Below are 27555 nucleotides of genomic sequence, written 5' to 3' on the forward strand. Positions count from 1 at the left end.
GCAATGTTTTTATTTCAAATTTCATCAATCCTATGCTGAAGGTAATTAGTATGATTTCCTGGGTTTGACTTTTTCTCAACTGCAACCATGAGAGTTTTCTTCTCCATGCCTCAATTCTGCGCCCCTCCCCCCAGCCAACCCTATATCCTACCACCTATGACTAGCAAGCTAAATGCCTACTCCTAAGCATTTAGCCCCAATTTGTGGTTTAACCAATATTAGCATATTGAGACTCATATTGAGGCAAAATGTCAGATCCAGTGGTCTTTATCATTTTGGTAATATCATCAGTTCCCATGTGTTTAACAAACACCTTTATGCTGATGATTACAAAACCCATACCTCCAGCTTTAGCCTCTTTGTTGAACACTAGCCCTTCATTACCAACTATCTATTGGACATCTCCAATTGGACATCCTTTAGTCAACATCAACTCAACATGTCTAAATTAGAACTCATCATCTTACCCCAAACTCTTCTACTATTTATAACTTTCCTATTTCTATTGAGGGCACCTCCAATCTTCCAATCACTCAGGTTTGCAATCTTGGAGTCATCTTTGCCTCATAAACCTCATTCTCCTCTCATACCTAATCAATCGCCATGTCTTATCGGTCCTACCTTTGTAGTAACTCTCACATCTTTCCCCTTCTCTCCCTACTAGCACAGGTTCCCACAACCTCTTTCCTGAACTATTATAGTAGCCTTTTAATTGACCTCCCTGTCTTCAGTCTCTTCCCTCTCTAATCCATCCTCTAGCCAACTGAGCAATTAAAATTCTCAAACCACATGTCTGATTATGTCATACTCTATTTTAATAATTTCTAGAGGCTTCTTATTTCTATTAGGATAAAAGGCAAGTTGCTTTTTTTTAGCTTGGCAAGCAAGGCTTGCAAAAGTTTTTGCTCTGTGGGCATAGCATCCGAGAACCCAGGATCCTGTCCAGTGAGGTGGTACTAAAGCAGGAACTTTGAGAAAAAAATAATTATTTTGCATTTCCTTTTACTCTCACAAAAGTCTCGGAATCACAGATGTGTACTAAGCACTCCCCTGGACATTATGGATGGGTCTAGGGAGTGTGTGTGTGTGTGTGTGTGTGTGTGTGTGTGCGTGCGCGTGTTGGGAGTCAGGAGGATCTGAGTTCAAATCTGGCCTCAGACACTTACTACCTGTGTGACCCTGAGCAAATTGCCTCAGTTTCCTCATCTGTTAAATGAACCAGAGGAGGAAATGCAAAGTATTCCAAGTATCAATGCTAAGAAAACCTCAAATGGGGTCACAGAATCAGACACAATTTAAACAACTCAATAGCAACATAGATGATATCATGCATTTGTATGACACTCAGTGTGCTAATTAATGAGCCCATAGAATATGGCTAGGGTTTTCTTTCTGGAATGCTTAAGCCACCTCTTAGAGCTTTTCATGATCCCTCTAACTACCAGTGTCCCTTTCCCCAAACTACATGGCATTCAACTCCTTTTGATATATTGTATTTATTCACTTTATATTTATGCTCTCTATGCATTTATATGTACCGCATGGATGCTCATTGTAAGTAGGGATTGTTTCATTTTTGTTATCCCCAAACACAGAGTAGGTGCTTAATAAGTACTCCTTGATTTATTGGAGGGGACGGACAATGACTTCCACAAAATGAAACTCCCCAGGTCACCATGGGACGCTGTACCATCTTCACAGCCATTAAAGGCTCCAGGAAGCCCATTGGTGACTTCTTTCTCACCCTTCTTTGGTGGAAGAGCATGGCAAGCATTAATGAAGGGAAATGTTTTCACATGTTTTGAAGTTTCTCATAAAGACAGAGGTCAATGAGTGAAAGCTCAAATGGGTCTTACAAGACATTGGGTCCAATCTTCTCATTTTATAGAAGAGAGACCTGAGGCCCAGAGAGATTAAGCAACTTGCCCACGGTCACACAGGTATTGATTGATAAAGCCAGAATTTGAACCCAGTTTCACTGACTCAAAATACAGTATTCTACTGTATTAATGGCTAGGCTTTTTTTTTTTTGGTATGCTGAATTGAATAAATCCTCCTTAGTACCATGAGTGCATCAGTATTTACATTACCAAGTCATTTGAAATGCCAGTATTTTACATATATATGTAAACTGAATTTAATATCCTGCTTTTTCTAAGGCCACATACCATGCACTATTTAATCCATCAGATACTTACAAATAATGTGAAAGAGACTGGTGTACATATAGTTTAGCTATGTTTTTCTTGCAAGGAGAATAACATTTTATTTTAACACTTATGGAATAGATTGTAAACTTCAGGGTGATATAATTTATATGCATCTAAACAGCCATTAGCTAAGTCAATGCTTCTGGGTTGCCAAGTAGTAACAGAATGCTAAGCTGCTTTATGCTGTTACATAATTCTCTGCATTCATTTTCCCCATCTATTTAGCTTGTAACCATACAAGGTGACTGCATTGTCTCCCTGTTCTTTTGAGGCTTAAACGTAGCCAGAGTCTCAGAAACAGACTTTGCATGATTTTAAATAGTCTTGAGATTTTCATTGGTCTTAAAAATGCATTGCTGCAACTATTTGGACTGTCACATTTAGTTAGGCCTATTGATAGCTAGCTATAGACCAAGTCACCTCCAAGGTGATAAGAAAACATCAGGGCCCTCAGTAGAGAAAGAGAGGAAGGGCAGTTATTGCAATAGGCTGCTAGATGAATTAGTTCCACCTCTTTTTGCTGTGGGTCACAAGAGCACATGAATTGGATGATGCATTTGTCATTTCATTGAAGCTCTAATTTTAACCTGTGTGACCTTGGACAAATCACAACCCCCGTGGATCTTAGTTTTGATTGACTATAAATTGACTGTTCTGAAAAAGATGATCAATATAGTATCTTCCATCTCTAAATCCTATATTTTTCTTATTTTTTCCTTCAGTCAACAAGAATTTATTAAGTTTCTACTATGTGCCAGACACTGGGCTAAGCATGGTGGAGTACAAAAACAGGGAAAAAAGATAGTCCCTGCCCTCAAGGAGCTTAGATTTTAATGGAGGAAGACCACACATAAAAGGGGTTGGGGAGACAAAGGTACCTGTGGCAGGGACATGGTAGAGAAAGTCTAGACAATAGCCTGGAGATGAAGGAATCATGGCTAGTCTAGGCTACCTCCTTAAGAGGACGGTCTAAGAGGAGCCATCCAATCACAAGGAGAGGCTGTAGGGGCAGCAAGTACTTCCAATGTGCAAGTTCCATGGATGGAATAAGGCTTTACTTCTTTTCTTCAAAATTGATTGTTTAATTGGAGAGACATGGTGGATTGACAGCCAACCTCAGAGTCCAGAAGACCTGGGTTTGAGTCCTGCTTCTAACATATGCTATCTGTTACTCTGAGCAAGTCACTTAATCTCTTGGCACTCTGAGGCAACTCCCTAAGAACAAGTTGCAGAATAGTTGGTGATCTGTGTCGGTAGAGGGAGTTTCCTCACTGGGAGTTCCTTCTACTAATGAAATCACAGGTCTAGGCAAAAAAAAATAATTAAGACAAAATAGCAAAGTAATACACAAAGGAAATGAGTAGCAGTAATCATGTCCCTGTTAACAACTCACACAAATAATGGTCACAATTTGCATGGAGATTTTTGCATCTCCTTGGGAATGAATTCACCATTTCCCCACTCTGAGATTGTCAGTCTAGAACTTGATCTAGAACTTGCTGAGTGTATCCTTAAGTAGAGCATCTGCTGTTCCTCAGATGGAGCTTCTGGCTCCTCACCCTACTCCCATCAGCAGGTTCTTAGGGGCTGACAAACTGATGTATTTCTAGGTCTGCTGTAGCAAAGGAGAGGACTATGGCAATGTGCCCTGCCTGCTCTCCTCTTTCCGAGTCTGGGCAACCTAATGCAATGCTTGTATAGGCACAAGTCTCATGGGATTTATTTTTCCCCACTAGATTTTTCCCCTGTTAGCCTAGGCCAAAATTCTTTTCTCTTGAAGAGTCCCCTAAGCCATCTGTGAGATGATTCTGATTATCTTATATGTGATTCAGACTGAGGCTTTCAACAATTTATTGGCCTTTGACATAAGGGAAGGGTAAGACAGATGGAGAAGTGGTATTTTTGTCAACCAACTCTGAGATAAGGAAGCAGATTCATTATCGAACTGAGAGCTTGGGAAGTTGGGGATGGCAGAACTAGGGAAGCAGTCTTCACTAGATATTTGCATAGGGTAACACTTGGCTATATAGAATCTTCCCTGGTCTAATTGCATCAACATTAACATAAATATGCATATGATTTACATAAGCATCTTCTCACTTCCCTTTTATTTCTTGTTTTATTTTTTGCTGTATTCTCTCCTCCATACCAATGTCATTTCATGATTTCTTCACTCCACAGGAACAAGTTATACATCGTCTGAGTAGGAGAGGGGAGGAAGGAGCGGAGAGGTAATCCAAGGGTGAGGTCAAGAGAGAGAGTCAAGAAATAGTATTCATATGAGTACAATGTATTTATTACCTGTTCAGCTCCTTTGAGATCTGAATGTTCTGTAGCTGACCTCGAAAGCTCTCCAGAGCTCTGCAGGACTTTTGGATAGTATAGTAGTGAGTATTACATCATCAGCCTAAAGTGTGCATGAAATGGGAGGAACTGGGAAAGCATATCGTTATTCTTCAAAGTGAATGAGCTAATAATTTGAGAACAGCTTAACTTCCTTCAGTTCCTGCCGCTGACAAGCTGTATGTCCTTGGGCAAGTGATTTAAGCTTCCTGTGCATTAGCACTGTCACTGCTAAAATGAAAGCGTTGGGCCAGACAATCTCCAATGTTTCCCTCTGTCTTTAACATTGTATGATTATAATGAACTCCAAGCAAAGAAGACATAGTTTTGAACTAGGATCAGTCTCTCCAGGGTTGTGTTTCCAGCTTGAATTGAGTAGGATTCTTTGATGTGAATGAATGTATAGAACTATATAAAAGAGCTATGATGTCACCTGGATGGGGGAATCTTTGTGTGAGAAATCCCTCCATGAATGTAGATTACTACCCTGCTCTGACTTAGTAGATAAGTCCTAGTGAAATATAGTGGTTAAGAGATTTCTCCAGAGTCACACGGCAACTGAGTATCAGCAGCTGGATTTGAACCCAGGTCTTCCTGGCTTCAACCCTCACGCTCCACTCATTATACTGTAGTGGCCTCTAGGTAAATTAATATTCAAGCATAAAACATTAAGCACTCTTTAGCATGCTAAGTAGCTGCTGCGTATCCTATTACCCTGTGTCAAACATTTCTCCTTTAGAAGTGTACTCTGTGATTAATTTAGACTTATCTTTAAGAGTGCTCTTTTCCTACCCAGTTATCTTAATTGAGTGGGCCTGTAAGGTTTGATTTGCATGTTTATAGAATATGCCCAATAAGGCACCATATGTTGAACCAAGGACCACACACGTAATCACAGAGGTGGCTGCTGATCATGTATGCGGCCCTTCGGAAATCTGAGGCTGTGAGAAAATGCTTAGCAAGGATGATTGCGTTTGATTAGTCACCTTCAGGTCTCAATTCAGCAAATTTTATGTTCAAGGGACCATGCTCAACACTGGGAGGGATAGGAAAAAAGGGAAGATATAGGATATAGTCTCTGCTGTCATGAAATTGACAGTCTGGTTGGGGGAAATAAGACTTGAAAGAAATAAACTACAGATCAGGTAAGATGTGAAAAATATAATGGGAGGTACAAAGTGCTATGGTTAATTTGGAAAGAAGGCTCACTTCTGGATGATGGGAATACAGAAAGTTTCAGAATCAGATTATCTCCCCCCACACACAAATATATGCCTCTTGTCCACTTTTTTTATTACTGTTGAGGGCACGGTCATTCTTCTAGTTACCCAGGCTTACAATCTTGGTGCCATCCTTGACTCTTCACTTGCAGTTGTGTTCAATCAGAGGTCAAGCCTTATTCCTACCTTCACAACATTTCTTGTCTACATCCCCTTCTCTACTTACACAGCCACCCTTGGGTGTGGACCTCAATCACTTCATGCCTGAACTACCACTAACAGCTGCCTCACTGGTCTCCCCGCTTCAAGCCTCTTCCCAACCCAAGCTGTCTTACATTTGGCTTCCAAAAAGGTTTTCCTAAAGTGTAGCTCTAACCAGGTCACTCCCCTGCCCTTATGTAATAAACCCCAGCATTTCTCTTTTATTTCCAGGATCACATATTAAATGTTCCATTTGGTTTTTAATGCTCTTCATGCAGTGGCTCCTTCCTACCTTTCTAGTCTCCTTGTGCTTTTCTAGATTTTACAAACTCTGTGATTTATCTACACTGGTCTACTTGCTACACCTTGAACGTGAAACTCTATCTTTTGACTTTTCACTTTGTTTTTTCACTGGCCTTCTCCAATGCCTGGAATGCTCTCCTGGCTTCCCTGGCTTACTTTCACATCCAGCTCAAATTACATCTTCTGTAGATAGAAAGTATCCTTCAGTATAAAGGGTAAGAATGATAAATAGAGGGGGTAGAAGATGTCTAGATCAAATTGTGAAGAGAATTAAATGCCAGGCAGAAGAATTTGTACTTTTTAGATCAAGGGGACATCTGAACATGTTTTGACCAAAGGGGAGCTGTGAGCAGACATTTTTCCCCCAATCTTGTAGGATACCTGTATGAGGATCTGAACCTAGCACCCGTAACTCTAAAACTGGGGCATATGGTACAGCAGGAAGTATGCTTATTTTAGATTCAGAGGGCCAGGGTTCAGATTCTGCCTCTGAAGCTTATTACTTATATGGCCTTGGATTTAATTTCCCTGGGCCTCAGTTTCCTCAGCTATAAAATGAGGTGCTTCAATTAGATGATATTTGAGATCCCTTACAACTCTAAATCTGTGATTCTATGACCTCTGAAGTCATTTCTCTGTAACCCAGAGACTAATTTGGAAGTAGTATGCAAGATTGAAAGAGGGAGAAATTGGGGGCAAGGAGACAAGTCAGAAGATGATTGAATAATCCGGGCCAGAGGTCATGAGAAACATGATTTAGGATAGTAATGGCAATGAAAACGGAAAGGGACAGGGTGAGAAATATTGCTGTGGTCGGCTTAATAGGACTTGACAATTTATTGGATGTGGGAGGCAAGGGAGAAAGAATCATGTTGTGGGCATTTTGAGCCTGGGTTACCGGGAGAAAGGTGGTGCTATTATGAAGAGAAAAAAAAGGAGGGGTGACTTGTCCTACTTCCTGAAGATAGGAAGTATAATTTATTTTCCTTAAGTGCTTCAATGAGGGCTGTGATGACTGATAAGGAGCTGAGCTTAACAGTTCTTGGCTATGGTTAATAAGCCAGAGAGAATAGGTGCATGGCTGTAACTTGGCCAGAGAGTAAAGAACCCTCCCCCTTGTTTACCTCATGTTGCTAGGGAGAAAATGGCACATCTGAAGTTGCATTGCTGGTAACTTCTTTTGGTTAATGAGGCGCCTCTGATGGCTTCTTCACAGCAATGATGTGAAATGGATTCTTCTGTGAGCACATCTCTGGTTGGAGTATGCTACCAGAGCTCCCATCCCTCACACTTTTGATTTCCATCCTTTTTCCACCTCAGGCCCAACTTCTTATTTAACAACCTGGTCACATCCCATTGGGTTCAAGGCTCCACTGGGGAACCCAAACTTACTGTAGTTGCATTATTGACTAATGAAAATCAGTGCCAAATCTTTCAGGGCAATTGATTTTTAGTTATTGGTCAATAAACAGTACCTACAGCTAAAGAGTCCTTTGTCAGTCCAGTTAATTATCCATCTCAAGACAACCCACACCCAGTCCATACTCAGCCCATATACTAGCCCATAACTATTACAAGCTGTCACTGATGCCGAAGCAGGGTCAATTTTATTCCAACCCCCTTCCTGCATGACCCCTTCCACTAATTTACCTGCAACCTCATCCCTTTCTAAGGGTGAAGAACACTGATTCTTCTGAGATGATTCAAAAAGGATACATGGTTGGTGATAGGAAATATTGGACATATAGAGGGGAGAGTGGGTGTTTCATTCTTCTTTCCTTTTACATCAGGACACACAGGATGAAAATTTTTTAAAAGCAAGCTCTTCCAGGTTACATAGTTGTCCATCAGTCATGTCAGTAGTATTGGCCACATGTCCATCACAGGTCCAACTAACTTGGAGGAAGAAGAAAAAGTTTTTTTTTTCTTTTTCTTTCTTGGCGGGGTCCTAATAGCTGCTTTCAATTACTTGAAAGGTTGTTGTGGATTATTTGGCCCTGGAAAGTTAGACTAGGAGTAATGAAAGGAAGTTGTAAAAAAGACAATGTAAAGAAAAAACCTTCCAATAATTATTAGGACTATCTAACAGCAGAATGGGTTCTCTTGATGTGTGGGAGGTAATTGGTTAGCTTTCATTGCAAGTCTTTATGGAACAGTTGGAAGATCACTTTTCAAGTGTGTGATTGTAGGTATTCTTTTTTAGATATGATTTATACTAGGTGAATGCTGAGGTTGCTTGTAACTCTGAAATTCCAGGGAATGATGAGGAAATTGGGGGGGGGGGTGGAGAAGATGAAAGGGATCCTTACTCCTAAGAAGATTCAATGATTTCACTTATATGTGCCCCTCAAATGGACCCAAGGAAGATGACTAATACCCTCCTCGTTGCTCCAGGGATGCAAGCTAAGAACCACAGAGAGCATATGTGTACACAAATAAACTATCCTACACATAGGTGGCTGCTGACTGTGCATTTAGTACTTCTAATATCTATGACCTGGGAAGATAGCTTAATAATGATAAGTGCTTTGGATTCATCACCATCAATTCTGGATTATCATTACCTTTAAATTTTTAAATCCAACTCGATTTTAACACATGGAGGAGATTTTATGACCAAACATAGAAAGACATGTTTGTAACTTTTTAAAGTAGACTCATTGTTAAGACGTTGTGTTCCTATCATATCTCTCCTGACTTGTTTTGTATTCATTTCCCAACTTAATTTCTGAAAGGTATCACTGTTCATTGTCAAGTTTTCATCAAGGAGAATGGTAGAATATTAATTTTAAAATGATGTCATGTTTGTTTTTCCCTCACCTAAGCTTGTTTTGTTGTTCAATTGTGCCCAACCTTTCATGATCCCATTTGAAGTTTTCTTGGCACAGATACTGGAGTTGTTTGCCAATTCCTTTTCCAGCTCATTTTACAGATGATGGAACTGGGGCAAACAGGACCAAGTGATTTGCCCAGGGTCACAGAGCTATTAAGTATCTGAGGCCACATTTGAATTCAGGTCTTCCTGACTCCAGGCTCAGTGCCCTATGCACTGATTCACCTACATGCCCTACATACGGCGTAGGTAGCACAAGGGAACCTCACTGGTCATCCACTCAAAGCCATGCCTAGAAAAAAATCCCCTCTACAAAATTGGCTATTTATATAAAGTTATTTTATGGAAAATGAATAGTGTATTCCATTATGGATACAATGTTGGGGGTGGAATTAGGGTTAGATTCAAATTTTGACTCTTGTGCTTACTAACTGATCCTAGACAAAGCACAACCTCTGTGTGCCTCAAGCAACACCATAGGCCTCAGTAATCTACTATTGATAAATCAAAAAACATTTATAATAGAGAAATAGAGTATTTACGATACATGTACTATGTGCCAGGGAATGTGCTCAGTTACTATGTACTAGACATGAAGTCTATAAACACAAAGAATGAAATAATCACTATTCTCAAGGGGTCTACATTCTAGCAAGTTATAGATAAGTTGTATGTGATTTGATTTGAGAAAGGAAGCTTCAATCACAGATCCTTCGTGTATTGGCATGTGGAAAGTAGACCTGTTGTTAACTTAATTTGTGCACAGAATGGGAAAATAAGTAATCTGGTTGTTAAATAAGTAGAATCATGAGTTCTACATCTTGCCGTCATCTTGGTGATGGGAAGCTCTTTATAATAGTGAAAAATGTTTTGTTTTAGCCCAATGTAACGTAATTGATCAATGCGCTTATTTACCATGTATCAAGAGAGATAAAAGCTCAAACACACCATTCCAGCTCCTTATACAAATGAGGAAAGCTGAAGCATTGGATAGTAATTACAAGTCAGTGGCAAAACAAATATGATTAATTTTTGGCTATAAACACCTTCTCCCATGTAGGAATACAAAATTTAAATGGACATGGGAGATCAACATACTTTTTAATGTGTTGGATTTCCCCTCTCTGCCCACCTTTATCTGTCTTATGGGACTTAAATGTTCAGAATTCCCTACCTCACAACCCATTGAATGTGTCGTCTGTTTCGATGGATGAACACTAAAATTGGTTTCTGGCTTTCTAATATTGCAGTTGAGTGTTACATTCAGCAATTGGGGGAGAGGTAAATTGTTATTATTGGGCTATAGATGTCTTCTGAGTAAACTCTTTTTTTTGGCACCTGCAGCAGATTTGAACTCAGCTATCCAAGTACTAACTCTATTGCCTTTCTTTCTCTGCCTTGCAGCACGAGATGAGAATGTGGCCACCTTCCGGGGCTCCGAGTACCTGTGCTACGACCTGTCTCAGAACCCGATCCAGAGCAGCAGCGACGAGATCACCCTTTCCTTTAAGACGTGGCAGCGTAATGGGCTCATCCTGCACACGGGCAAATCGGCTGACTATGTCAACCTGGCGCTGAAAGATGGTGCGGTCTCCTTAGTCATTAACCTCGGGTCAGGGGCCTTTGAGGCCATTGTGGAACCCGTGAATGGCAAGTTCAATGACAACGCCTGGCACGATGTCAAAGTGACCCGCAACCTTCGGCAGGTAATGGTGAAAGGGAGAAAATGCCAGGAACGCATTCTTCTTAGGTCAGTTGAGGTAGAAGATTGTGGGTCAGATGATGGGGAAGGCGGAGAGGGTGTAGGAATGCCAATCAAGTTTATAGACGTATGCTAACATCTCCCCTTCTTCAAGATCACACAAGAAAAATGGTTGAGGTATACTTCTTTCCATAGTTCAATTCCCATTTTTTCACTCATTATTTAAGAAAAGAAATTCCGTTGAATAGATGATAAAACTTAAAAATACTTTCATCTCCTTTTGCTATGCTTTTCTTTAAAAATCATTTTCTTAATTACATTGGATTCTTATCAGTAATATTATTGTTAAATTCAATTAGGAACAGAGTGTTATGTTGCTGCTTGGGAATTTTTCTTCATTTTTTTGGTTTCTGTTTTCCTTTTCAATTAAGTTAATCATTGCCATGATGTCATGATTTTAACTTACCTCCCCAAAGTCTTCCTTTCCTCTTCCTTTTTCTTTGATTTATTTCCTTTTGACCTTTAGCCTTGAAATTGATTGGCCAGAATCTCTCTGAATTCCTCTGTTTCTCTGTTCTTTGGTGCCGTGGTCCTACTTTATTGCTCATGTCTCTGGCTACGAGACTCTTCAGTTGTCTGGGAGGCCTGCAAAGTGGAAGGACCCAATTTAAAAAGTCAACTTTGGAGCAGCTTTTCCTGGTTCTGTCCGTGCTGGGGAACTCCCATCGCTTGCCTATTCTAAGCCAGGCAACTCCGTCAGGTGATAACACTCTTAGCTGGAGAGCCCGATCAGAGGGAAACTGTTTTCATTTCTAATAAAAACTTATCCCTCTATGTCGATAAATGAAATTTATCTCCAGTCAAGGTCAGTGGATATCCTGACATCTGTATTTTCATGTTGCAAGCTGGAGGTTTTTTTTTTTTAACTGTTTGTGAATTTGTCATTTAACTCAGATGGGACGCATCATTGATGCCTTATTAATCAGTAAACATTAAGTGAGTGCCCCCAAAATGGACTGTCAAGTTATCTTGATGGATTTAGTGTCTCACTAATTTAACATGTAGACAAGGGCACTGACAGAAATTTGCATATGTTTACTGGCTGATAAAGAAGCAATATATATTGCTGAATGAATGACAAAAATTTATACAGTACTCCTAATGTCCCTTCTCAGGTCAAGGAATGCCAGGTAAGCATCCTTTGGGACTCTATTCCATTTGTGGTGAAAGGGCCAAGCACGACATAAAACTAACAGCCTCTAATAATTTTATTGTACTTAGATAATCCATTTTGGAATCACTACTCTTTGATTTTCCTCTGAGGTCAAGGACCTCTAATGTTGATGCTTTCTTAAATTTTATTGATTTATTTTTTTTTTCTGGGTAAGACCTCAGTAGCTAAGAGAACTCATATAAAATTCCCATTTTCTAAAATATTAGGGACTCTTGAACTGCAGTGATCAGGCTGGAAAGTGGACACATGACCTTTTTTTCCTGCTTTGGCTGATAGCTTTGACTGGCAGATACACAATAACACCCTTGAGGTATTTGGCTAGCAATGAGCTAGTGGTTTTCTATTAGGAGTAGAAACAATTTCATGATCCTCATTAACCAAACAAGTGGTTTTTTTTCTGTATACTCTAATATTTCACCTGGTATAGTCTTGCAGTCTGCTGGTAAATTTTTAATTAAGACAAAATGGAGTTAGCTTCATTTGTAATAAAAATAAGTTTAAGAAATAAATGCTCTTAAAATGAAATCATCCTTTAGACACAGAAGTAACTAATGCTGAGAAAAACTAGCTCTGGTTGGGCTGTTATTTTAGTTGATTGATGCCAGCCTTGGAACCCACTTAAGTTAGACCCAGCCTTGTCTGAAGACATGAAGTTTGGCCTCTGGGGTTCTGTCATCAGCCTTACACTGAATCTCCCTCTGTGACCTTGGGCAAGTCACTTACTTAACCTTTTGTATTATGGTTCTCATCTGTGAAATGGTGATTACAATACTTTCCAGCCATATAGGGTGGCTAAATATGCAAAACACCTTATGTTCCATAAGGATTATGATCTCATCTGTGTCTAGGTGCTACATTCACTGTGACATCCATATAATTCACAGGACTGTGCATTATGCCTTGAAGGTGACTTTGCCTCTGCCCAATGCCAGGGATTCATTTAAGTAAAAATGGAATGAGCATCTTTTCACTGCTCTCACTCCAGTGAAATCTCTTGGAGGAGCTGTTTGAATTTTTTGTATCTCTTGGCAGAAGGAATGTTCAACTCTCATGGGGAAAGTGTACCCAAAACAGTCCTGCTTCATTGAACTTCTGACTATATCTGTGTGGCCAAAAGCATTTTTTCAGAAGAGATGGAGATATTGGGGAAGCAAAGAGTTGATTTTTAAAATGTGATCATTTAACACTAAGTAATCCAAATGTATTTGTTCCGAATTTTTAAAAGGTCATTTTTTAAAGTATCTTTCCAAGGATTAGTGTGGAGACTTGGGAATCTCCCATTTTCCTCTCTTAGCAGGTGATGGGTGCATTCCTAAATATTTAATAGCTAGATAATAGCAACCTTTCTGATTTTTATCAGGAAGATTAAATTACTTTCCCAGCAAACAATCTATTTGAGGGAGCTGAAAGATCACTTTCAGTTTCTCCAAGGCATTCCTTGCTAATGCTAGTGTTCTCAAATTTTTCTTTTGTTTTTAGATGCCTTTGGGTTAGTCCCTGATTCATAGTTCTGTCTTTAGGTAAAGACAGAGCCAAGATCAGGTACTACTTATGTTTCCAATCCAAGGAAGCAGTATAGAACCCTGGGCTGGGTCTTTAAACGCTGGCTGTCTTTCACAGACCTTGCCCCCTTATGGTTGAGACCATGCAACTTGGTCCCATGACCATAAGGGTTGCTTTACCTATGTGTCCCCAAATTGCCCAAACCACATAAGTCAAAGTGGTAATACCAGCCTCCCAGCTCAAGGCTCTGTTGGCCGTTTAGCAATCCAATCCAATCCAACAAGCATTTATTTTATTAGCAGCAAATGGAGCTGATCCAATCCATTAAGAGATTGCATTTTAGAGCTCTTTGGGTAATATTTAACCTTCCTGGTACACACTCTGCACATCTCAAAAGACATTTTTAAAAAATCAAAGCAACTGGAAAACCCTGTTAAAGGCAGAGGGACTTTGGGCCAAGACGGGCAAGGGTTGGAATCCAGCAGATGTCATTTTGGTCCAATGGCTGATAAACCAGTTCTGCCCTATAGTGGGCAGTGAAGACAATTGCAAGCTTCATGGTGAGTTCTTAATGAAATGGTATGATAAAGAAAGCTGTGTTGTACTTACTCCTCCAAAGTTTCAATGTCTCCAAAAATCAAGGGAGCAGACTTCACACCTACGTACAATCCTAGAGTACTTAGAATGGTAAAACTAAGTAGGTAAAACACGTGAGATTGAGTTCTTTCTAAGCTCTTAATCAAGGGGAGAAGGATGTCCCAAACATATTGGCTTCTTGGAAACATCCACCTAGATACATATATTTGAGTGTCTTACACATTAACTTAATGGAGTCTTTTCTTACAGTGCAAGTGTGTTAGGGGGTGGGAATGGGAAAAGGGGCAGCTTTTTCTCTCAAGAAGTCCTGGAAAGTAAGTATTATGCCAATTTTAACTGGAATAAATTTGGACAAAGGAATGGTGTTCAGAAGGAAAAAAAAAGAGGGAAATGGAGGCCAGCAGGGAGGAATGCAGCTTCTCTCTCTTCTGTGCCCAAGGTGACAGTTTCCCGTAGAGTCCTGCTCACATTGTCTTCCCCTCTCTCTCTCTCTTTCTGTGTTGGGTGCCTTTTTTTGAAAGACTAACACGAGATCATTCATGCAATGTGTCATTTTACTAACCGACTAATGTACTAACACCCTAACGACTCATCTTTGTTTTTAGTTTTTTTAATTAACAATCGTTCTGTTCACAATTTTTTAATTTCCTTTCTTCCCCCTTTTCCGCAAAGCACTCAGGCATTGGACACGCTATGGTAAACAAACTACATTGTCTGGTAGATATCATTCTTATTGTCTCTTATTTTGGGTTTGCCGTGTGTTACCCCCCTTTTCCTCCCTGAACTCCCCTTTCGTCCTCTTTATACTTCTTTTATTTCTGTTAAGTTAAAAACACCTTTTACAAATATTTTACCTTTTCTTTACAAAAACAAACTGAAGAAGAACATCACTGTTCTGGAAATGGGACTTAGTTTATTTGGGGGTGGAATGGGGAATCTGTTTTTTCTACTTTTTTTCTCTTTATTTTTCACAAGAGATTTTTTAAAAAAATGAGTGTTTCCAGTTTAGCTTCCTTTCTTTCCCTTCCTTCCCTTCCCTTCCCTTCCTTCCCTTCCCTTCCCTTCCCTTCCCTTCCCTTCCCTTCCCTTCCCTTCCCTTCCCTTCCCTTCCCTTCCCTTCCCTTCCCTTCCCTCTTCCCTTGCTCCTTCCCTTGCTCCTTTCCTTTCCTTTCCTTTCCTTTCCTTTCCTTTCCTTTCCTTTCCTTTCCTTTCCTTTCCTTTCCTTTCCTTTCCTTTCCTTTCCTTTCCTTTCCTTTCCTTTCCTTTCCTTTCCTTTCCTTTCCTTTCCTTTCCTTTCCTTTCCTTTCCTTTCCTTTCCTTTCCTTTCCTTTCCTTCCCCCTTTCCTTTCCTTCCCCCTTTCCTTTCCTTCCCCCTTTCCTTTTCCTTTTTCTTTCTCTTTCTTTTCTTTTCATCTTAAAGGATTAGCTCAGAAGTACACTAGAGCCTAAAATTTATTATGGTTGATGCCTCTTTTCTTTCTTTATCTCTTCATCTATCTTCTTTTCTCCTCTTCCCTACTCTTTATCCCCCACCCTAACCCCACCCCCTTTACATGGCAATGGCTGCCATAGGTGAACTGATTAGGGAAGTTGTCTCTCTCCTTCCTGTTCCTCCCAAGATACCATTCCCTTCTTTCACCTTTCTCCCCTATGGTGGCCAAAAGGATCTCTGCAATTGTGTCTCCCTCCCCACCCCTACCCCACTCAGTCTCTGCATGGCATGTTCCTGTCTCGTGATTTCACCACCAGCATCACCATTTGTTTCCTTCATCTTCTTCCTAGTCACTAACAACTTCTTAACAGTAAACTTCATTTCACTTTCTTCTTCTATCTTTCTTCTAATCCTCCCTCATTTTCTTCACATTCTTCATATATTTAGGGGTTGGGATTGATTTTTTTTTTTGGCAAGAGGGCAGGAAGGGGGAAGGGTATCTTTTTTTGTTGTTTTGAGTTTTTGTTCCCATTTTGTTCTTCATTTTGCTTAGTGCATGCAAGTGTGAAATGAATCTTTCTTTCATTTAACTTTCTCCTCTGCCTCCCCATCCCTCATCTCTCTTCTTCCTCTCTTGGCTCCAGATAATTTTAGCATGGGCGTGTCAGAGTATGGTGTGTGCACGCTTTGCGATATCCATTTTCTCTTTCTATCCACTGCTTCTCACAAATTTTGGGTGTGAGGGCACTCTCTATTCTTTTGGGAGGCATCACTTCTTTCTTTCTTTTTTATTTTAGTGGTTTGCCCCCTCACTATTTTCTTTGTTACAAGTTCAGCTTTTTGTTTGGGGTTCTTTTTCTTTTTCTTTTTCTTGTGGTGGTGGTGGTGGTGGTGGTGGTGGTGGTGGTGGAGAAGATGACAATAGCTGTGGGAGGGCAGGGGTTGACATCCTGGGGCAGTCCATGGCATGCATCATCCATAACATATTTCAAAAGTGAGACTTTTCTCCCTTCCTTTCCCTGAATGCATGTTCGTCAGCGTGCTGTGAGCCAAAAAAACACACAAACAGAAAACCCCAAACTAACCCAAACCAAACCCCATTGTTGAAATGTTTCCTTTGCCATTTTTGCCACTAACCACCATAAATAACAATAATTTCTTAAAAAACGGATAATCATTTTAACAATGACCTGAGACAAGGGATGTCTTTGATGATGTTCCATTTTCTAGCCTGCCTGAAGAAAGGGTGCCCAACAAAGCTGAACAAGAGCTCAGCCTGGTAATAACAGCAAAGAACCCAAAGGTTAAGGAAAGGAAAATTAGAGATTTAATCCTGGGAAGGAAGGCAGACCAGAAAATGGAACTTGGCTGAACATACCAAAACCAGACTCCTCACCAAACCTTTAAGAAAAGTGATGAGAAAGGTAGGGACAGCACTATGTCCTTCACTAGACTGTAAGGTCATTGCTGGGATTTTCTTTTTTTCCCCTTTTATCCCTCAAATAGGTGACAATTTCAGTGGACGGAATCCTCACCACAACAGGCTATACACAAGAGGACTACACGATGCTGGGCTCAGATGACTTCTTTTATGTGGGAGGGAGCCCGAGTACTGCCGACCTACCAGGCTCACCTGTCAGCAACAACTTCATGGGCTGCCTCAAAGAGGTAATTTTTTTTAAAAATCTGGGTTTTATTGTCTTGTTGTATGGCTGTCTAAGAAGAAAAAATATCTCATCATTATAGAATATTTCTCTGGGTCTAGTCTTTGACCTCCTTTGGGGAACTGCTGATTGTAATGGAAAGAATAACCAAAGAAAAAGAGGACAACATGAGTTCTAGTTCCATCTTATCTAGCTCTGGGACCCAGGACAAATCACTTAATTTCTTCTTCATTTGTAAAAGGAACATAATGACACCTGCCTGTTCTCCACATAGGATTGGCATTAAGATTAAATGCAGTAATGTATATGTATACTCTTGGTAATGCCTACTAAACAAGCATTAAATATTATCATTCTCTCTTTGGCAGCTAGTGATTCTGCTGATAAATGTGATTATAGATGTGTCCTTAGGCATATAGACAACTAAGATTCTTGGCCAAACCAGACACATATCCTATCAAGAGTGAGGGAGAGGATTCTTTCCTAAGCTTACTTCTTGCCAAATAAGCTTCCTGTTGTGTTCTAAGTTGAGAGAGAATCATTGTATTTCAAGATTAAGAATTGAAGACATTCTTTTGAAAGGCAACAACCAAAGAAAGGCAGTGGGCATACTAATCTGACATTTCGAGTCCAGGTGTTGGGATTACATTAAGAGAAGTAATGCTTCTTTGTTAAGTGTGAACAAAATCTCTGTGGTCCATTTTTGATTCATAGATTCTGTGTTAACTTGAGTTAGAAAAGTACTTACATAGAATACCACTGGCATCAACACAATGTTGGTGAGGAGCTCATAACCTACATTTGATCTATCCTGAACTAAGCCCCATTACATTGAAGAACCATGTCAGTTTCTCTAGAGAAACCATTGATACCTTAGAATATACTACTTATCCCATGAAAATGACTCCAATAATCAATATTTATGGACATTTGATTTGATTTGACATTGGATAGGGTTGATGATTTTGTTCTGTGTGTGTGATATATGACCAACGATATACATTTGCTCCTACAATAAGGATAAGTACAATTTTTTTGAGCACTGACCTTTTGGGAAATAGCATTGAATATTCCGTGACTAAACAAATATTGATTGTCCAGGTGTCCAAGTCAGTTAGTCAACAGGCATTTATTAAACACTTAATATGTTCCAGGCACAGTGCTAAGTGTCAGGGATATGAAGAAAGTTTAAAAAAGACATCTTTTTTCTCAAGGATCTCACAGTTTAATGGGGAAGGCAATAGGCAAACAACTGAACAAGATACAGGATAAATTGGAGGTAATCATAGGAGAGCACTGATATAAATGGGGATTAGAAAGACTTTTTTAGCTTTAAAGGAAACCAGGAGACGGAGATCAGGAAGGAAAGAATCCCAGGCATGGGGGAATGGTCCATGGGTAGACAAAGTATCTTGTGTGAAGAACAGGAAGAAGATCAGTGCCACCAAATTACAGAGTACATGTAGAGGAATAAGGTGTAAGAGAACTGGAAAGGTAGGAAGGGGCCAGGTCATGAAGAGAGTTAAAGAGCAAATAGAGAATTTCCTATTTGAGCCTGAAGGTCATTGGGAGCCACTATAGTTTACTGAAGGTGGCTGGTGGTGGTGAGTAGGACATGGTTGGATATATACTTCAGGAAGATAAAAATTTGAGAGCTGAGAGGAGGGTGGACTGGAGTAGGGAGGGACTTGAGATGGGGAGACCAGCTAGCAAGCTATTGTAATAGTCTAGGTGTGAGGTAATGAGGGCCAGCACCAGAGTAGTGTCAGTGTCAGAGGAGAGAAGGAGGCATATATGAGCTGCTACAAAGATAGAAACGACAGGATTTGGCACCTGATTGTGTATAGGAGGCAAGAAAGAGTGAAGCATTGATGACAACACCCAGGTTCCAAGCCTGAGTGACTGAAAGGATGGTGGTACTCTCAGCAGTAGTAAGAAAGTTAGGAAGAAAGGAAGGCTTGAAAGGAAAGATGAGTTCAGCTTTAGAGATGTTCAATTTAAGATGTCTAAGAGACATCTGGTTCTAGATGTCTAATTAGCCATTGGAGATTTGAGACTGGAGGTCAGGGCTGGAAAAGGTTATCTGAGAATCATTTGCATATAGATTATAATTAAATCCATGGGAGTTTATGAGATCACCAAGCAAAATAGTATGTAGAAGGAGAAGAGAAGAGGGCCCAGGACAGAGCCTTGGGGGACATTCACAGTTAGTTCAAGGTACTATGTGAGGTGCTATCCTGGATATAAAGTCATATGAGATGCTATTGTAAAGCTTATGACCTATTAGGGGAGATAAAACATATGCAAAAACACAAGACAGTATGTGTTAAGTACTGTATGAGTGGTAGAAACTTTGTCAGGAAGGTATGATCACTTCTACCTAGGATGATTGGGCAAGGAATCATGGAAATGACATTTTCCCTGGACCAGCAGAATTCCAGGCAAAAGTTAAGGGGCCGTGGTTTATAATGTGAATGGTGATGCAGAATGGAAAATGAGAGATATTCCTAGGGAAAAAGCTTAAGGCCTTGGATCATATGATCATTTAAGATTGCTTAATTTATATATTCAGTGATGCCTAGCTGCCCAATAGTAAGGGAAAAGGCAGGAATGCAGTATTTCACAGTAGACATCTTTACCATCCCTCACTTGACCAAAAGATGTACAGAATACAAGATCCCACCGAACTTATTAGTTAGTGACTACAAAAAAGTGACCTGATCCTGTAGACCAAAAGATTCCCTTACAAGCTGTACTACGACAAAGTATTTCCGTGAATATTTCAAAATTATATGAGATTACTTAGAAGGACATAACAGATACAACTTAATTTGATGACCCCTGATCATGAGTATTAACAAGATATAAAAAAGGGTGTTAGCCACTGTCATGGCTAGCATAGATCCAATTCAGAGTAAAGGGTGGGTTCCCTATAGGTTAGGATTTTTTTTAACTTACCTTAAAAATAGTTTGATAACTGTATGTCCAGTATAATTGGTTTCCTTTGTAATCCTATGTGTTTCATGTTATTTTTTTAAACAAACAAACATTATTCTGAGAAGGGGTCCCTTGGCTTCACCAGACTGCCAAAGGGGTCCATGGCCCAAAAACGGTTAAGAGCCCTTGCTATAGATGATAATGTCCTCCCTATCTTCTTTCCCTATGTTTTCGAATGACATTATAAAGATTCCTTCAGACTCTGGAGCACTGAAGAGGCTTTTAAATTAGATTAGATTAGATCCATAATCACTCAAAAAAAATTGACCTAACTAACCATGGAGGAAAACCAAGTGGATAAAGAATGGATACTGTTGAGTCTATGATATGCAGCTGACTTGGCAACATACTATAGAGTTCATTCATCAGTGCGTGTGTTTCTGTGTTTGTGTGTGTGCATGTGGATCCATGAGTATACATGCATGTGTGTGTATATGTATATAAATAATGACCACATATACTTATACACACAATAAATAGCAAGCATATGTCTTGGGCAGACATTACAAATGGTCAGTGAGCTGGGTCTAGAATTGAACAGGAAGCGGAATGCCGACTGCATTGTCTTTGAGTACTAACAGCATTCTTTTGATGACCCCAAGCTTCTCACTGAAGCAAAGGCCCATATTTTTGAAACCACTATCTTCTGGTGATGTTATATGGCTATGAATCATGGAACAGTATTGGCTCTGAACCACTGAAATATCATCCAAAGGACAATGGAGAGGTAAATGATCGACATGAACAGGCAGGAACACATTTTAACAAGGAATTGTTTAGGACAAGTGGTATAAAAGATGTTATCAGAGAAATGTAAGCCTGGTTAAAAAAAAAAAGGGCTGGTCACATGGAGAGAGTGAAGGATAGCCAAAGGACGTTTTACATGGTCCATCAATATAAATGTGATGTCATGAAGTTTGCAGAAGGCTTCAGAAAGACTCCTAGAATGCTGGGCAGACCCCTTGTGGCGAGGTAATAAGAGGATGTGTAAATTCCCAGTTGTGGAGCATTTGTAGTCTGTGTTCCTGGAAGGCACATGCACATACATGAGATCACAGATCCATTGGAGTATTATTATCATGCATAGAATGATGGGATCATAGATTGGGATCTGGAAGGATTGCCTTCATTTTGCAGATGTGAGGGAGGGACAAAGAATAAGTCAAGTGCCTTGTCCAGGGTCACATAGCTAGTAAGTTTCTAAGGTGGCATTTGGACCTGGGTCTTCCTGATTCCAAGTCCAGCATGCAATCCACAATAGCAAATTGTCTCTCCTCTAGTGAAATAGCCAATAGACTATATACAATACCTTTTTTATGTAAAAAAGGGCTGGTGGATGTCACCATTAAAACAGGTGTCCTCATTTATCTATCACGTATCATGGCTTATAAGATAATACCATTCTCTCACAATGTTTTAATTTAGTTTTAAATCAATAAAGGAAACATTAGCTCTAATATATATCATGAAAGCACCCTATATGGGTGAAGTAGTGAAAGTGTGTTAAAATCTTATGGTTGTGTCACAAGTACTGGGGACACAAAGAGGAAAGAGACAAGAAATTAATATTCCGTTTGTAGGAGAGAACATAGAAGGGTTCAGCTGTGGGCAGAAAGTCAGTGTCTGAGGGGTGGGGTCCTTAGGGCCTTTAGATTAAATGGCAATGCCTGGAGGTCTGGAAGGCATAAATGCAGTGCAAATTGTAAGGCCCCTCTTCTACCTGAAGGATTGAAATGTGGGCAGCCCTGCTCATACGGCAGAGGTGGAGGGGTGGAACTAGAGGGCCTGACTCAACACTATCAGGAAAAGAAGAGTAGACCTGAGAGTCTCAGTGGAGTGGAGTGGCTGGATGCTCTGGGGTAGGGAGAGGCCATCTCTCCAGAAGAGGGAAAGATGGAAGGATTATTGGCAGGAAACTTGGAAAGGAGTCCTCATAATTCCAGCTCCTGATGGATTCTCTGGTTTCTGGATGGTATCTTAGACTTTAGTACGTCATTGGAAATAAACATTAACACCTCAATTATCTACCACAGTTAAGAACTATAATGTTGGGCATTAACTGCACATTAATGCATTTGTGCAGCGAACCTGTCCTAGACTTAGGCCCCCACTATATATAGTATGGAGGAACAAGCCTTTAGAACTATGCCTACTCTTGGTTAGTAATGACCTTTCCCCTCAGTCCTCATATAATGATTGCTTTTGTGACTTTCTAATGCACTTATCATGTAACACTATGCATTGTAATTATAAGTGCATTTTGTTTATCTTGCCCCCCTCTATTAGATTGTGAAGACTATGAGGGCAAGAATTCTGCCTTACCTAAACTCTGTGCCTTTGTGTTTAGCACTTAGTACACTGCTCTGTACTGAGTAGGCACTCCATAAACATATTTAGATGAATGTGAAGAATTTATAATGATGAGTTCCAAAATCATTAAGCCCTTTAGAAAACATAGTTCTTCAGGAGCTAAAGAGTAGTACAGTAGAAAGACTACTGGATTAAGTGTCAGAAGATCTGGGTTCAAGCCTGACTTTGTCACTTATTAGCTGTATGACCATGGGCAAGCCATTTTACTACTCTGTGCCTTAGTTTTTCTATCTGTTAAAGGGAAATAATAATACTTATACTATCATACTTGTAGTGTTTTGTGAGGCAATAAATATCTTTGTGAACCATAAAGCATTATATAATGTGAATAGTGAAGCTATTTACATATTATATATAATTACGTATTTTATTTATGTAATATAAATAATGAACCACAAAGTGCTATCTAAATACGTGGCAAATGGGGTTTGTTTCATTCTTTGTACTTGTATCCCTGGTGTCTAGCATGGTGCCCGGCACATAGTAGGAACTTGATAAAGACTTGTTGATTGAACTAATAATGAGAGGAATCAATCCATATACTTTGAAACAGTCTTCATTCCATATAATTAAAAAAAACCTTATTAAGCACCTACTGTACGTAAGATACTGAGGTACTGTGCTGTTTCAACAATCCAGCTAGCAGCTGTTGTGGGGGTGTAAGACCAGGCCAAGCCCAACAACAAGAACGCTACCAGCATGCTGCAAAAGCACAGGTTCTTTTGATCTGCTTAACTAAGGAAAGCATGTTAAGGGCTTAACAAGTTTACTTTAATTCAGCATACAAATATCACTCACTTAGTTCAGGGGAAAAATCCAGCACCCTGAACTTCAGAGCAAAATACAAGCAGATTACAAACATCAACAGACAGACCTTGTCTGATTCAAATCCCAATTCATAGTTGCCAGAGTTTAACAAAGTCTCAGCATCTGGGTTACAAGCTAGAGGGCTCCTAGCTACAACTGCCCAGAGTCTCTGCCTCAGCACCACCACGAGTGAGAACCCTCCACAAATGGCCCTGTCCTCCCTTCTTATAGGGCTTCAGATGTCATCAACCATCATCTGAATGACCAGAACTTAAGCTGCTATGATTGGCTCTTGAGTTAGCACCACCGCTTGGTACCCTGGGAGATTCACACCCACATAGGCTTAGCACCTAATAGAGGTTTGGGCCTGGGGCTTAGCACCTAGTAAGGCTCAATGAAATACACTGAGTTACTCAAAGGAAACAAAGGCCAACTAAGTGCTAAGAGCCCATTTTGCTTACCAACACATGTGCTCGGCATTAGAACTACAAAGAAAGTCTTCGTTAAGCAGAACTTTTAGAGGGAATTCACATCTTCCTGCAAAACAAACAAACAAGGAAACAAAAACAACCCTTCATAAGTTAAGAAAAAGGAATGCTTCAGAAACGTGTGAAGAAGTGACACATATTTAAGGTCTTTGGTAGAAATACTATACTTTAAAAAAAAACTAAAAAAATGAGATAATCGAGAAGTTTAAATTATGTAAATATCAAGTTAGTTCTAAGATACTTCAGTTAACAATGTAAGCTGATTTTTTTTAAAGAGAAAGTCCAGAAGCTCTTGGGCAAATGTACACCTTTGTTAACTTTAACCTGTGCCTCGATAGCAAAGCTTTTGCTGTCATTTGCCATCTGTTCAGATATAAGTTTCCTGACCCACTCTTTCTCTCCTTCCTTCCTTCCTTCCTTCCTTCCTTCATTCCTTCCTCCCCCTCTCTTCCTCCCTTCCTCCCTCCCTCCTTTCTTCATTCCTTCCTTCCTCCCTTCTTCATTTCTCCCTTCTTCCTTCCTTCTTTCCTCCCTCCCTTCCTTCCTTCCCTCCCTCCCTCCCTTCCTTCCTGCCTCCCTTCTTTCTTTCCCTCCCTCCCTCCCTTCCTTCCTTTCTTGTAACTACTAAATTCACATCTATAATTCAGTATCAACACAAATCCCCCAGTGTTTTTCACATACAAATACACTCCTAGGCATGTCATCAGTCAACAATACACAGATATTGTGGCACCCTCCCTCTTGTTCCCCAAATGATGACTGACTCAGTTATAATCAAAGGATTGAGTTGACTTGTGAGCTTTCACAACCTCTTCTTTCTTGTCCCCTTTCTTGTCATGCAGCAGATAAAGTTGTTTCACATGGCATTCTGAGACAAATATTCCTAGGTGAGCATGATAATTGCAAAGCCTCAAGCTACATGGCTGTCTTGTAACCTGCTCCATTCCATCTTGTCCTGTCAGTAGTCAAATCTGCCACTAATTCCCCACCCATATGGTAAGAGAGATGTAGAACACGAAGTCTCAACAGGCATGACCAAGAAGAAAACTACTCCTGGGGGTGTGGGATGAACCTCCAGCCAGAATGAGAAGCTGGACCAGTTTGTGGCAGCTGCTCTTTGAGTCATCCCCAGCTTATTTCCCTTACCCTCTTAGAAACAGACGTGAAATGGGTGAAGGATCATTATCCCCATCTTAGCTCTCATTTCAGCACAGCTCTTCCTCTTTCTGCCCCTGCCCAGTCACCTTTTGCTTTCATGCTTAACCTGTGGGTCCAGGGAGAATACAGCCTTGGGCCCTAAGAATAGCTAATGTTTATGTAGCACTTTAAGATTTCCAAAGTACTTCATCTGTATTATCTCATGTGATCTTCACAACAACCCAAGGTTGAAAGAGATAGAATAACTTTTCCAAGGTGATACAGCTTATAAATGTCTGAGGCAGGATTTGAACCTAGATCCCACTTAATCAGTGAAATTATCTGTGCATCCATTTGTTTACTCATTCATCTAAAATCCATCCATCTACCCATTTATTCATCTATCTATCTATCCATCCATCCATTTATTTATTCATTCATCCATCCATCCATCTATCTATCCATTTATTTATTCATTCATCTATCTATCTATCCATCCATCTGTCCATTTATTTATTTATCTCTCTATCTCTATCTCTATCTATCTATCTATCTCTATCTATCTATCTATCTATCTATCTATCTAGCACTTACAGTTAAGCACTCAGTGCTTAGCACTGACAATACAAAGAAAGGTACCCCCCCATAAGGGGCTCATATGCTACTGGGGGAGGTAACAGGAATATTTATGTACATACAGTTATCCTTTCCACATCACAGGGGCCAGGGGCACGGTGCCACAGTGATCTGAAAAGTATGTGTAAAATTTTTTGACTCTCCCTTGGTACCAGAGAAGAACTCTGAATTATTATAGTATTAAAACATAAAATATGTTGATGTTAAATAATACTATACATATATTTTGTACATTTTTGAGTTTCTAAACTTTTTTCTGTCCTCCACTGGCCTTAACGTGTCATCTGCAGCTTCCAGAAAACTCCCCCCAGATTCCCTTTTAATTTCTATTCTGTCTCACCATATATTGAAACCACTATGGGGAAAGTCGTAATATGGAACGGAGAACTATATAAAATAAATATGGTATAAAATAGAAGATATTCCCATAGGGAAGGGCCTAGAAATAAAGGGGATGGAAAAATGCTTCCAGCAGAATATGAGGTTTAAGCTGAGTCTTGAAGGAAGCCTGGGAAACTGAGGTAAGGAGTCAGCATTACAGACATGGCAGACAGTTGGTACCAATACACTGAGTTGGGAGATTGAGTATCAGTGTAAGTGGATCATAGATTATGTGGAATCTAGTCGAGGGCAGAACAACTGGAAAAGCAGGAAGAGGCCAGGGTGTAAAGGGTTTTAAATGCAAAACATAGAATTTTATATTTGTTCCTGGAGATAGTAAGGAGACACTAGAGTTTATTGAGCTGGGGGTGGGGAGATACGGTGCTGTGCTTCAGGAAATTCGTTTTGGCAGCTGAGTGGAGGATGGATTGGAGACACTTGAAGCAGAAATGCCAGTTAGGAGGGCATTGAAATAGTCTAAGTAAGAAGTGGTAAGAACTCGTTACTAGGCTGGTAGCTGTGTGAGCAGAGAGAAGAGGACATATAGAAGAGGTACTACACCCTAAAAATGATAAGATTTTAACAACAGATTAGATTGTGTGGGTGAATTTGGGTGAGGAGTCAGAGAATTACTATCATTACTTAAGGCAGTATTGGTACAGTGATAATTGACTCTAGTCAGAAGATCTGGGTTCAAATTTGAATGCTGATGCTTATTACTAGTGTGACCTTAGGCAACTTGCTTATCCTGCCCTGGCCTCAGTTTCCTCCTTTGTAAAATGAGAGATTTGGCCTTGATGGTTTTTGAAGTCTTTTCCAGTTTTAGATCCTATGCTCTAACTTCATTCCTTCAAAGTAGGTGTGGGTATTCTCTCTACCAACATAGATAGTGACACCAGTCCTTAGCAGATGGCTTTTGGGAGTTTCTGGGTTGGAAAAATTTGTCCCCCTATAGGCAGCCTTGTAGTAATGAGCTTCTCTGAGCTTTTTTCTTTTTTTAAAAAATAGTCTTTTGCCCAGCCCATACCTGAAGCCTTCTCAACTTGCCATAGGATGTGATAGAATTACCTCCTACTGCCTTTGATAACCTGTACTCCAGAGATACCAGATACACAGCCCAGGGACTGTATGCAGCTCACAACATTCCCAGTATGGCCAGAAACAGATTAAAATATAATTGGGAAATAATAATTAAATAAATAAAAATACAGTAAAACATAGATAATGTTAATACATGGTTTTCTAAATCCAAATGTAGCCTGCAGTGATCCTTGTGTACCATTTAGTGGCTTCTGTTTGTATTTGAGTTTGACACCACTGATCTGCCCTGCCACAATGAGGATCAAGCACTGATTCATCTTTGATTAGCTATGTACTTTTTTCAATGTTACTTACTTTTTATATGCTCAGTTTGAGCATTTATAACATAGGGATACCAATACTTTCTACTAACTACTTAAAGGCCAGTTTAAAAAAGAATGTTAGCATAGTATTTAT

The 27555-nt window shown here is 39.9% G+C and overlaps 1 protein-coding gene across 1 annotated transcript; it reads left to right on the forward strand.

The window, feature by feature from the left end:
- The first annotated feature begins 1541 nt into the window (after window positions 1-1541).
- On the forward strand, window positions 1542-17968 carry LOC118829882 (neurexin-3-like). The gene is made up of 4 exons (XM_036736721.1): window positions 1542-1554; window positions 10515-10816; window positions 17085-17246; window positions 17957-17968. The coding sequence occupies exons 1-4, from the start codon at window positions 1542-1544 to the stop codon at window positions 17966-17968; spliced, it is 489 nt and encodes a 162-aa protein (XP_036592616.1).
- Window positions 17969-27555: the final 9587 nt, after the last annotated feature.

This window comes from Trichosurus vulpecula, chromosome 8 (genome assembly GCF_011100635.1).
Source record: "Trichosurus vulpecula isolate mTriVul1 chromosome 8, mTriVul1.pri, whole genome shotgun sequence".
Lineage (NCBI taxonomy): Eukaryota > Metazoa > Chordata > Mammalia > Diprotodontia > Phalangeridae > Trichosurus > Trichosurus vulpecula.